A 12,056-nucleotide genomic window follows, 5' to 3' on the forward strand; every position below is an offset into this window, starting at 1 on the left:
ATTCTTTCAGTGCTCTTAAATACATAGATTTTTGTTTGTTTAAATACATGGCTGTTGACAGTGTTCACTGGATCATTTACTTCCTCAAGGATCTAGATACTCACATTCTGGAACAGACACATTGTGAAGATTGTTCCCAATCAGCCGGGACTGAAATCCAGAGCTGAAAAAGCCATCGCCAGGCCCACTGGGGAAAAATAAAGAATATGCAAATTGTGTGTGTATGGAGACAAATGGGCAGAGTTTTCAGTACATAATTTAATAAGGAAACAACAGTACTGTTCTGTCAGCATACAGGAAGGATTATATCAATTTCCTTAGATGCCTATAAGGGTCTGGATCATTTGGCTGACACACAAACAACCTGCAGCATCATCTGGCTTTACTTCAACAAAATGATCAAATATCCCCAAAGCACAGTACAAATAAGGGCCTGGAAGAAGGCCCAATTTCAATGAAACGTACTTAGTTCTTGGTATGAATAGTCAAAAATTGCAGCCTTCCCCCTCTAGCAAAAGCACAAGACAGCATTCGAGCAAGAGAAGGTTTAGATCCAATCCACAGACTCAATTTAAAAACTTTCATACTATATTGAGAGAAATGGGTAGCAGTACCTTCTATTTAACACTGCAAAATGAACAGCAAATAGAGCTGTGTAGAGGGCAAATGGCAGCACAATGAGGCAAAGAACACGAGCCAAGAAGTGCTTCCCCAGAGTAACCTGTAGCAAACAATTCAGAACAGTGGCACCTTTTAAGCAGAGTTACTATCAAGGAAAGTTCTTCACACACACCACCAAAAGCAAGCAAGTCAAAATTTTACATGCTTATATACTTGAGCAACAGTAAAAGAGAATGAAACCAACTGCTCCTATATCCAAGGCTGAATCCATTTTCTCCAAAATCAGGTTAGTGGCACTCATCTTCGGTACCAGGATTATGCGATGTTAGTAAATGCAAGCCCAAGATCCTGACTAATTAGGAGCCCAATTCTATCCAACTTTATAGCATTGATGCAATTCCGCCAATGGGCTACGGGCTTAATCCTGTGGTGGAGGGGCAATCACAGAGGCCTCCTCAAGGTAACATTTGTACCCTTATCTTGAGGCTGCACTGCAGCAGCATCTGAGCTGGAAAGTTGGATAGGACTGGGCCCTAAGTCTACAATTCTTTGCACATTTTCATAAGTAAGCCCCACTGAACACAATAGGACTTCGGCATGGGCATGGACAAGATTGCACTGTAAGGTTATGAGAATGGAGCACACTGACTTAAAGGTAAGTTTCACTGAAACGTGTAGAATTTATTTCCAGGTCATTATGTTTATAACAAAGATGTACAACAAGCACAGGACAACAGCCAGAACAGGCTCATCCCCCTCAAATTTCTGCCCACATAAACAAGAAATGCAGTTCACTGAACTTCTGAAAAACCCCAATAAAAAAATGACAACTCATTATTACAAGCAACTTCTAAATTTATTTTTACCTATACCACCCAGTGGGTCAGTTCAGCTAAGCCATACACTGCCCAACCCTATGAATGTTCACTTGGAAACAAGTTCCACCGAATACAATAGTGCTTACTCTCAAATAAGCATGCACAGGATTGTAACCCTAGTCCTTGGCCTCTCACTCTGATCACAGTATTCATCCTTTGACCAGAACACCGTATTGCTATTAAACATGTTTCTCCCTTGGGTTCTTCAGCAAAGCACAAATGAAAGAAAAGACAGAACAAAGAAGCCAGTTTGAAGATTATGTTTGATTTATGTACATAATGATTCAAGATTTATGTATGATTCAAAGGAGATCATACATAAAATAATTAGGGCTCTCTAAGTGTATCTGATGAAAGACTGGCAACCAGTTAGTTATTCTACGAATTCTTCTTCTGGAGCTAGTACATTTCTTTGTGTTTTGGAGATCTGTTGGTAATGGTGCAACTGAAATAACTTCACAGCCATCTGCCTGCAAGGGTTTTAATGGATTTGTCCTATTGAAAACGCAATTAACAGATAGGCAGCCCAATCCTGACTTGTGCTGGAACAGGCAAGCCAAGTGGTAAGTGCTGGATAGAGCACAACTTGGAGTAAGGGGATAGTTTTTACCTTTACCACTGTGCTCTTAATGTTAGAAGCAGCCCTTTTTAGAATCTGGAATGTTGCAACTTCACATAATGAGTTAACTTACTTTAATAGAGGGAAAGACAAATCATGTTGCAGAAAGAAGAAAGCCACATTTCCCAAATATAAAAGGGACAGGAACTATAAATGATGTAAATTGGATTTTGAAACTTCAAAACAGGCTGAGAAGTCAACCACAGAAGAATTTTAACACCTCTGAGAAGACAAGCTTGAATACACAGTACTGTGACTGGCAACAAAGCCCATTTCCTTACTGTTAATGAGGTACAGATTTAATAACATTTATCCTTGAGGTCAGCATGCATCATATTTGAAGTCTGCTAAATGCTGGCTTGAAATTATTAAGCCCCTTCTTAAGGCAACAGCTACTCTGGCAAGTTATTTGAAGTCTGGAAATTGAAAAAAATTATTCTTTGTGCAAAAATGAACAGACTGCAGTTTTCTTTATCTTCTGGAAAGTAGCTCACCCTGCAAAATCTACCCAGCTCTGAGCCAGTGTCTAGCACTGATCCATTGTGTACCAAAATCCAAGCCATATCCTATGAGCTGTGTCACTGTTCTGCAGGTTCATCCTTCCATCACAGCAATTTAGATGCAGAAAGTCAAAGACCTTTAACAAGCCGTATTCTTCCCCATACACTGATTGCACAACACTATTACACATGCTTCGAACTACTCAAGGGCCGTGCTAGCTACAACTGTACCATCCAAAGTGAAAAAGACCCAGGAGGGCAATCTTTGTGAATAGATACCCCCTCTTTAATATGCACTGTAGATGAAGACTTATATACTTTTTTTTCAAATACATATGGCTCCCATACAGCACAGTCCAACAGTGGTTGCAGCAGCTACAATGCTTTCATGACTTTTGTGTCCCACAGACAGCAAACGCTAACAAAAATTCTAGATACTCACCAATGAGAACCTGAGATTACCCAGCAGCTCCCAAAGGTCATAAATTGTATTCAATCCAACCAGGAGGACCACAAAAAGACCAACGAATTTCACGCCCATTGCACCCGCAAGATTTATCCCAGTCAAAGACAGCCAGAACCACCAGGGGACAGAAAAAGGCCTGCAAAACATTTTAAAAAAAAACTTTCCTATTGAAATCGTAAACTTTAAGAGATCTAGCAAATCATCAAATATTGCACCCTAGGGTCAATTCTACACCAAAAGTATATCTAATGGAGAAAGAAGAGTGCCCTGGGTAACTGGGTCATACTTTCCCATAAAACAAATAAGGTCAGAAAGAACCTCAGCAGCAGCTCTGGTTTACCTGAGGAATAAGGAAATGGTCAGGCTGTTGATGAAATGACTCCCAAGCTATCTCTGCCTCACTGTTGCACAAGAGTGACTCCCTGGTTTTCCGGGGAGTTGCATACTGTGAAATGGTTAGGTAGACACCTCAAGCGTCGGTGGCAGCAAACTCATACTAAGTCTGACCAATCACAGGCTACAGCCCATTTTAGGGTCTACTTTGTGGTGATGATGGTAGCAAAGAAGGTACTGTGTCTGCAGAGAGACATGCAGCTGAGTTATTCAAGGTTATGTGGAACCCGCCCCATCTGACTCCTCACAGTGGAGAGGAGAGCAACTCAGTCACCCGCAGTGACCAGTTTGCTAGGGACTTCATGAATACAAACTGCTTGCATCCAGCACAACTGGATGCCACATTAGCAGATTTGGTTGATATCCCCATTGGATATGTTAGTCCAAGCACTAAGCATTCTTTTCACTTTGCTCAGTCTGAGGATGTGGAGAGGATTCAGGGGAGTATACAGCTGTCTATGTGCCTGCTTGATCCTTGCCCAGTTTGGCTCATTAGAATGGGGGGGGGGGGAACTGTCTGAATGGACAGGGAGGATCATAAATTCATGAGGGTGGAGAGGTATCAATGATTTTAAAGCTGGAGGTTGTTCCCTGTTGCCGAGGTTGTTCAGAAAATTGTTGCCTCCTGAAAAGGCAGTCCCTAGATTCCACTATACTGGAAAATTACAAATTATGGTGACAGCAAATTCTCTGTCTTTCTGTTAGAGACAAGCACTCTCTCTCTCTCTCTCTCTCTCTCTCTCTCTCTCTCTCTCTCCTCCCATTTTTGGGAAAAGTGAAAAACCTGGTCAAGCTGGTAGTGGTGATCCAATTCCAGAGCTTCTGAATTTTCAAGCAAATTTTCAAGATACTGGTTTCGACCTTTAAAATTCTTCATGGTTTGGGACCAAGGTATCTGAAGGGCAGACTTCTCCCATACAAGATGGTCCATCCCTAACAAGGGTCTTTCACTGAGTTTTGCCACTGGTCAAAGCTATGCTGGTAGTAAGCAGAGCCAGAGCCTTTTCTGTGGTGGTACCATAATTACTGAACTTCCTCCTCTTAGAATTTAAAACTTTGCCTTCCTCTCTGCCTTCTAGCAGGGTGTTGAGACTTACTTATTTAAATGTGCAATTAGTTAAATTGTTGTCGAGGGTTGCTTCAGGTTTGTTTGGTATCATGCCATTAAGCTATGCTTCTTGGGTAATAGTTTCCCTGTTCTACTGTCAAGTATAAATTTGCCTTTTTAAGCTGCCATTTTACATGACATATATATTATATTCTTTCTTCTTAATAAACTATGTTTGCTGTTGATAAACATGTACTGTTTTCACTTGTACGGTACATTGCACGCTGCTCTTAGGAGCCAAGTTGGCAGGAATTTTATCCTGCCAATAAATAAATGAAAATACAAAGTTTCCTGCACAAGAGTGAAGAATCACATGTCCAAGTCATGAGAGAATCAACCTCTACCATCTTACTTGCTTGAACAGGAGTTATACTTGACCATACTAAGTACAGCTCCCATGAGGAAGAACATCAGAATAGGATCAAGAAGGATGTACTGAGAGAGAGTAATGCACCCTGTGTCTGAAAAATAAAACAAGATTATAACAGCTGTTGGCCCAAACAGTTTGTCAAGTAATTTCTTCACCACTTAGTCAATCATCAGAAAACTGGAAACTAGAACAGATCAAAACAAGCTAATTCTAATGGTTCTTTCAGAATATTCTTAACTGCTAAAATCTTTGAACACACAGGAAAGGAAACACTATCTTCACTGAATGCTTATGCAGACAATAGTGAATCTAAACAGATAAGAAAGTTTGAACTGGGACAATCATGAAAACAAATTGGACAAATCTCACTTTATCAACTGCATTCTGTCTACCCAAATCTCATACTATTGCTTCATCCACCCAGAATCAGTCTTCCTCCCCCTTCAATCATATCTTCTCAATAGTGCTGGTGGTTTAATGGGCACTGCTGTATGTGTCACAGGTGGTTGCATTTCAGAGTTAATGGGATACCCCCTATACACATGCTGTCATGCTTAACTTCTAAATACACCATATTTCTACAGAGGTAAGCACTTCATCCTGAAAATTTAAAGGTAAAATGTTCTCATTATTCTATCCAAAATGTCTTCCTCTCACACACTCTTTTATTTCATAGTCAAAGATACTATTCATCATTAGAGATACTGTCTCCAGGTACGCAATTCAAGGTCATCCTCCCAAATTAAGGTCACTACTAGGTCCTTTCACCACCTCAACTCCTTGAATATCTGTTGCTTCCTTTCCATAGCTAAAACCTTCATCCCATGCTCTGGTCATCTCTCCCAGATAATTCAGAAAGACTCATTTACATGCACGCACGCTCTTAACCAACTTTCCAGCACTGACATAAGGGCAATGCAGCTCCGAGGTAAGGAGCAAACATTCCCTTACCTTGAGGAGGCCTCCGTGACTGCCCCTCCAACAGCAGGATGCAGCACATGTCCCACTGGCACAGCTATGCCAGTGCTGGAAAGTTGGTTAGGATTGTGCCCTAAGTTGCTTAAATAGGAAAAACAGAAAAATTTCCTTAGAAATAAATTCACCCTTTAAAAAGTTTATAGCCCACTTACTGTAAGAACATAAGAACAGCCACGTCCAAGCAAGAATCTCAACATAGGTAGTGACCCAAGACCATCTAATTAAATCACATAGGGTATTTTCTTGACAGTAAGGACCATGAGCAGCAAACTTTGCCTGAGCCCAGATTCTTTCATGGATCTATTTCTCTGCAGATGGAAATGGTAAGACAACTGTTAACGTGAAGAAAATACTTACCAAAAATCAGGATAGCAGCTGTGAGCATCGCTGCAGGCAGTGATTTGGACAGCTCCAGCACCGTGAGGTAGCAGAACGGAACCAGGCACGAACCAAGGAATGCACAGAACTGAATAAAGAGAGGAGAAACATTCTTCACAAGATGATGATATATGTGCCCTATGCAATCTTCTTACAGCACAATACTATGCACATTTACTCAGGAGTCTTTGAGCCCAATCGTGAGTTCTGTGCACCAGCTTACCACCAGCATGCACTGTCACAAATGTGCCATAAGTCGCATTAGCAGGGTTTAGCACCAGCCCAGTGCTGGAGCTAGTCCAGCACAAGCTCAAGCCGGGCTAGAGCCAGAGGAAAGCCGGTGTTTAGCTGCTCGGTGGTCACCTGAACTGCCGGGTAGGTGGAGGTGTGGGGGGAGGCGGACAGGAGGCATTCTGGGGCAGGGGGAGGAGGACAGGGAGAAGACATGCCAGGGGACGGAGAGGAGCAGAAGGAGGAGGAGGATGGGACCAGTGGAGCTGAGCTTCAACAGATCCAGAGTTCCGTGTCGGGCCACATGGCCCAAAACAGAATTCTTTGATTCTGCAGCAGCTCTAGAGCTGCTCTAGAGCTGCTGCAGAATTGAATAGCCCTTTTATGGGTCTATTTTCCTTACCCAGGGGAAGGGGACAAATGTCCCCTTCCCCCAAGGAGCCACTGGCAGCTACCCAGTTGAGCTTAAGATGCCGTGGCAGCCATTTTTGGCACAGCTGTAGCCCCGTGCCGGGCAGCTCAGGATTGGGGTGTTATTGAGTTGAATGGGACATTTCCAGGTAAGTGCATATAGGATTGCAGCCTTATGCTCTTCCGCTACATACCCACAAATGCACAGAGAAGCCAAGCCAACAGTCAAGTCCGTCTGCTAAGTATTCTTTAGAAAAGGCCAAGGTTACATGGTTTACTCCCATAAGTGACAGGTCTAAAACTGGCTGAAATCACAGGTCAACAAAATCCTTTCCAATTCATCCCCTCCACCCATTCTTACTGCCTTCAGTTCCATCCAAAAGAACCTTGTGCAAACCCAGTATCAGTCCTTGGATCATTATTGCATAAAGTAAGAAACTACTGGTCGGCCCAATCCCCCCCTGACATCCAGTACATTAAAAATGAGTAGAGTCCCTTTCTCCTCACTCGCAAGACCCTCAGTGAGGGAAAGTTGATACCTAAACCAGGGGTCTCCAAACCTCAGCCCAGGGGCCAGATGCAGCCCACGGCAAGCCTCTATCCAGCCACGGCTAACCTCTGGTCCCCTGTGAGCCTCTGACCCACTTGACCAGAGCTGTGCTCTGGTCTCATCCAGAGGGCGTTCTGAGGGACTAAAACATCACTTCCTGGTTTTCCTGAAAAACTGGAAGGAACTTTTGTGCCCTTTGAATGCCTTATAAGGCTTTCTGATGGTTGGGTTGGCCTCCCAACAATAAGAACACGTTCTGGGTGTTTCCTGATATGTACTTGTTCTGAGATATTTACTCCTGTACATTTAAGTAAGCTGCTTGTGTGATGGGGGAATGGGAGCCCTTTTAAATGTGTGCTTTATTTCTGTGGTGCATGTTAATGCTTGGAGAAATCCTGGAACTTTGAACCCATTTGTTCTTTTATTCATTCATCTAAGTTCTACCTCTAATGTATTTATTTAAATTTTATATTTAAAATTTATTATTTTTCTGGCCCTTGACACCATGTCAGATATTTGATGTGGCCCTCTGACCAAAAAACGTTTGAAGACCCCTGCCCAAAACCATCAATCCCTCACCTCAAATTTAGTCATACCTCCCCACCGTATACAATTACTCAACTAGTTTTCACCATTACTTCCCATTACAGTATTGCACGTGCCCAGCCCTTCCAGCACTGAATTCCATCCTCCACATTCTACATTTCTTCCCACTGCACTGCTAGCAGACAGTGGTTCAGTGGCTTACAGGTCAAAACTGCTGAAGGCAACACCTCTAATGGGCTCAGGAAAGACACAGTCCTGGGTTGAAAACAGCAAGCTTGCTACAGAGAAAGCCCTGCCACAGACTAGTTCCCTCTTCACTGCAAGATTTCTTGAACTTTTTGGTTTCAGGAATCACAGGACAATTGCCAAAGAACACTTCCCCTTTATTCTCCCCTCCCCTATTTGTTCCTACCAGGGTCGCTGGTAATTAGAATGAGTCAATTAGAAAAAGCCAGCCCTTCCTCAAATAAAATTTTAGACAACCTCCTTGCCGCTGCTAAGCACCACGCAGGTGTACTTGCAGTTGGCTGAACTCAACTTCTTGGGCACTTGAGCAGGGGGCAACCTGCTGTGGGGCTGAGCTTGGGCGAGGGCTGCTTGGGCCAGCTGAGACAGTACAGATGCTTGAGCGTGGCCATGGCTGAGGTGGGCTATTTCAGTTACCAACTGCACCTGCTTGACCAACGAACACACCACTTGAGCATCTCCTCTTGCAGTTGGGCGTGTCAATGGGAGAAAGTTCCTTTCTCTCATACCATTGAGTAGAGCACCTATCATTCCTTCCTGGAGTCACTAATGTGAATGGCAACCCCTTAGATCTTACAGCTTTGTGCAGTGCACAACCTGAACAACTGTATGTGGTGACCCTGGTTTCTACCAAATGTTATACCATTTTCAAACTTTGCCTAGAAAGTAGATTTCATTTTAATATTCACAGACTACTTAAGAACACCAGCACTTGTAGAAATGACACATGGCTTATAATATAATCTGCCATGAAACCCCTTCTTGAAACCTAAAGTGATATTATTTGTTAGAAGCAGCAAGGAGAGAAAAAGTCTGGATCTTCACTTGCAATTACCTCCAACTGTTTAGGCTGGTTCATATAATCTTACCCCTCTCATTCCTATGTAGTTATGCTGTTCATATTTGTCCCCTGGTTTCTGGAAAGGAAATGTGCCATTATAGCCACTCAGGTAGCCAGCAAGTCCTATCAGCATCTAGGGAGGGAAAAGGAATAATTAGTCAAGCCAACTCACTAGAAGCAGAAAGCTTTTAGACCAGTGGTTCCCAAACTTTTTCGCATTGGGGCCACCTAAAAAAAAACAACTTCACTTTACCAGCCACTCAAGCATCTGTGAACATAACATAAAAGCTACTCATTTACTACTGGTGCTAGAAAATTTTCCCAGCATAATTAAGGCTAAATTACCTGCAAGCTACATTCTAATTTCCGCACCAGCACTCCAATACCTGATGATATAGAAGACATTAGATATGTTAATACATTCAAGGAGAACTGATCTGATAGTAAATATAGGCCATGGCAGCCAGAAAAGGAACCCCCATGCTTGTTTAGAGTGTTTAGAAGCAAAATAGCTTTGATTACCAAATGCCAGACATAAATAGCAGGGGATAGCTTTTACTGTCATGCCCCCTTATAGCTTCCTATGGGCATCTGGCCAAATACAATAAGAATGATACTAGGCCAAAAGGCCCTGTGTTATGAAACAGCACAACAGTTCTTATGTTCTAGCTACCTTGTAAACAGCAACCCTAACTTCAGATTCAAAACAAACATATAAACACCACCAGTACCTCCAAAGGAATGGTTCATAAAGCCTACGGGAAGTGGACCTGTATCCGTATGAGAGTGTCCTGCCAGTAAAACCCTTCGGTTTAATGGGATCTTGAAACATGCAGGAATCAATGATAGCCATTTACCTTTCCCAGAGGTGGATGGACATCAAAGAAAAACGTCCGATTAATGTAATAACTCCCCATCTTTCCAAAATGTGTTTCATCCCAACTACAAAAAAGAGAAAAATGTCACTATTCATTAAGACTGTTGAGCTTTCATGCTCACAAGCAACCTGTGCCTTTGCCACTCTACTTGTTCAGCATGATGAACTGTAAACAGATCTGCACCCAAAGAATGCAAAGTAGAATTCCTTGTTTACTAAGATTGCTCTCCATAGATATGACATCACGCTTAGCGACTAAGACTAGTTGGTTCTCCTGAGGAACAGAAGACATATTTTAATCTGCAACGTTCTTAATACTTTGGACCTCCAATTCTAAAACACTTGTGCAAGGCAGTTTGGGAGCAGGGAACATAAAGAAACTTTTTCTCCAGCATGATTCTGCTTGCCCACTGACAGCTTTGATGGAAGCCTTACTGCATGTCTTACTGCCAACATAAATGCAGTTGGTGGGTACAAACCAAGAAGGTCTGGACATTGTACTGCTCAGACCAGAAGCAGCGTATTTTTTCAGCTGTAACGGCCATTCTGAAGCCCGCAGAGGCCGCAATTCAATCATAAAGCTTTAGGAATAGATTTGAACCAGGCCAGTGTTACTCAAAGTTGGGACCCACAAGATGGGTCGTGAACCAATTTCAGGTGCGTCCCTATTCATTTCAATATTTTATTTTTTTATTTGTTAGACATGATGCTACCATGGTATGTGACTGCATTTGGGGAAATGTTACAGATCTGTACTTTGAACAGGCTACTATGTATATGCTTTTAACTATGTTAGTAAATGGGATTTAATCCTGAGTAGGATTGCAGCCCAGGATTGTTAAAATTTTCCAGCTTGATGATGGCACTTCTGGTTATGACATCACTTCCGCTGGGTCCTGACAGATTCTCATTCTAAAAACTGGGTCCCAGTGCTAAATGGGAGAGAACCACTGAACCAGACAACATCTCTCAATCTATCCCACCTCACAGGGCTCCTGTGAAGATAAATGAGAGGAAAAAGTCATGTGTTTGTGTTTAGAGAGAGGAAGGAAGTATGAGTGTGGTGAGTCTGGGGCTCTTTCATCCTGCCCAAAATTTGCGATCTCCCATCTCCATTTTGCTTCACATCCACACCTAAAAAGAGTTCCAGAGAACTCAAACACTGGTTGACTATGATAATTTCATTGGTCCCAATGATGCTACTATTCTTCACAGCCTACTACCTAGTGCATGCAGCACTGAACTGAGATCAGGAAGAACTGGGTTCAACTCCTCGCACAGTCATGATGACCCTTTTTAACTCCAGGACCCACTTTTAAAAATGATACTCTACTGGGACCCACCTAGGTTTACCAGATTTCTAAAAAAGGAGATCTAGAAAAAAATAATATATTTTTAATTTTAAGTATTAATAACCAGAAAAAAGACCCTCAAACATTTATCTCCCTATATTTACACAGCCTTGCACACTGCAGGAGCCAAGCTCTTCGCAGGGTAATTAGGAGCTACAATATCTGATTTTTGAACAGCCTCAGGGCTTGAGGCAATTAGTTATCTGATCTTTCCAGCAACCTTTGGCAACCCACACATAACCAGGCCACGACCCACAGTTTGGGAACACTGCCTTAAGGGACTGAAAGCCTCTTTTTTGTGGGTGGAGGCCCACAACACCTGGACAGAGTAGAGGGGAGGGGCAGTGCTACAGCAGAAGGACTGCCCCTAGGAGGGCAGAGGCCACCCCAAGCCCCTCCCCCAACGCCAGGCCCCGCCCCCGTCGCCATGGCGACCCAGCCCTCACCAGACGTGCGGTGGCTCCCGCAGACGGTAGAAGCGAGTGGCGAAGCCCAAGAGGCTGACGAGGCCCAGCGGGGTCCAGAACCAGTCGGGACTCCGGGGCGCAGCAGGGGACGGCGGGGAGCCAGTGACCGCGGGGTCGCTCGCCACCCTAAGCGACTTTCGCTGCCGCAGGCCCAGCACGGCCTGGCAATTCTCGCTCGCCGCCAGCGGCATTCGCGCCCTCAGAAGAGGCGCCTCCTGCCGGCA

The 12,056-nt window shown here is 43.4% G+C and overlaps 1 protein-coding gene across 3 annotated transcripts in view; it reads right to left on the reverse strand.

Annotated features, from left to right (window-relative positions):
• POMT2 (protein O-mannosyltransferase 2) overlaps positions 1-12,056 on the reverse strand; it is a 37,147-nt gene extending 25,091 nt beyond the window's left edge. For 2 of the 3 annotated variants that reach the window (XM_066627725.1, XM_066627733.1), the window contains exons 1-8: positions 11,812-12,034; positions 9,994-10,078; positions 9,165-9,269; positions 6,291-6,399; positions 4,938-5,046; positions 3,061-3,220; positions 615-721; positions 105-187 (exon numbers count right to left, since the gene is read on the reverse strand). In XM_066627725.1, coding sequence (XP_066483822.1) covers positions 105-187; positions 615-721; positions 3,061-3,220; positions 4,938-5,046; positions 6,291-6,399; positions 9,165-9,269; positions 9,994-10,078; positions 11,812-12,023 — 970 coding nt within the window. In that variant the 5' untranslated portion in view covers positions 12,024-12,034. Of the gene's footprint in view, positions 1-104; positions 188-614; positions 722-3,060; positions 3,221-4,937; positions 5,047-6,290; positions 6,400-9,164; positions 9,270-9,993; positions 10,079-11,811 lie in introns of all 3 variants that reach the window. The other variant, XM_066627741.1, reaches the window with a different exon arrangement.

Source organism: Tiliqua scincoides, chromosome 1 (assembly GCF_035046505.1).
Source record: "Tiliqua scincoides isolate rTilSci1 chromosome 1, rTilSci1.hap2, whole genome shotgun sequence".
Classification (NCBI taxonomy): domain Eukaryota; kingdom Metazoa; phylum Chordata; class Lepidosauria; order Squamata; family Scincidae; genus Tiliqua; species Tiliqua scincoides.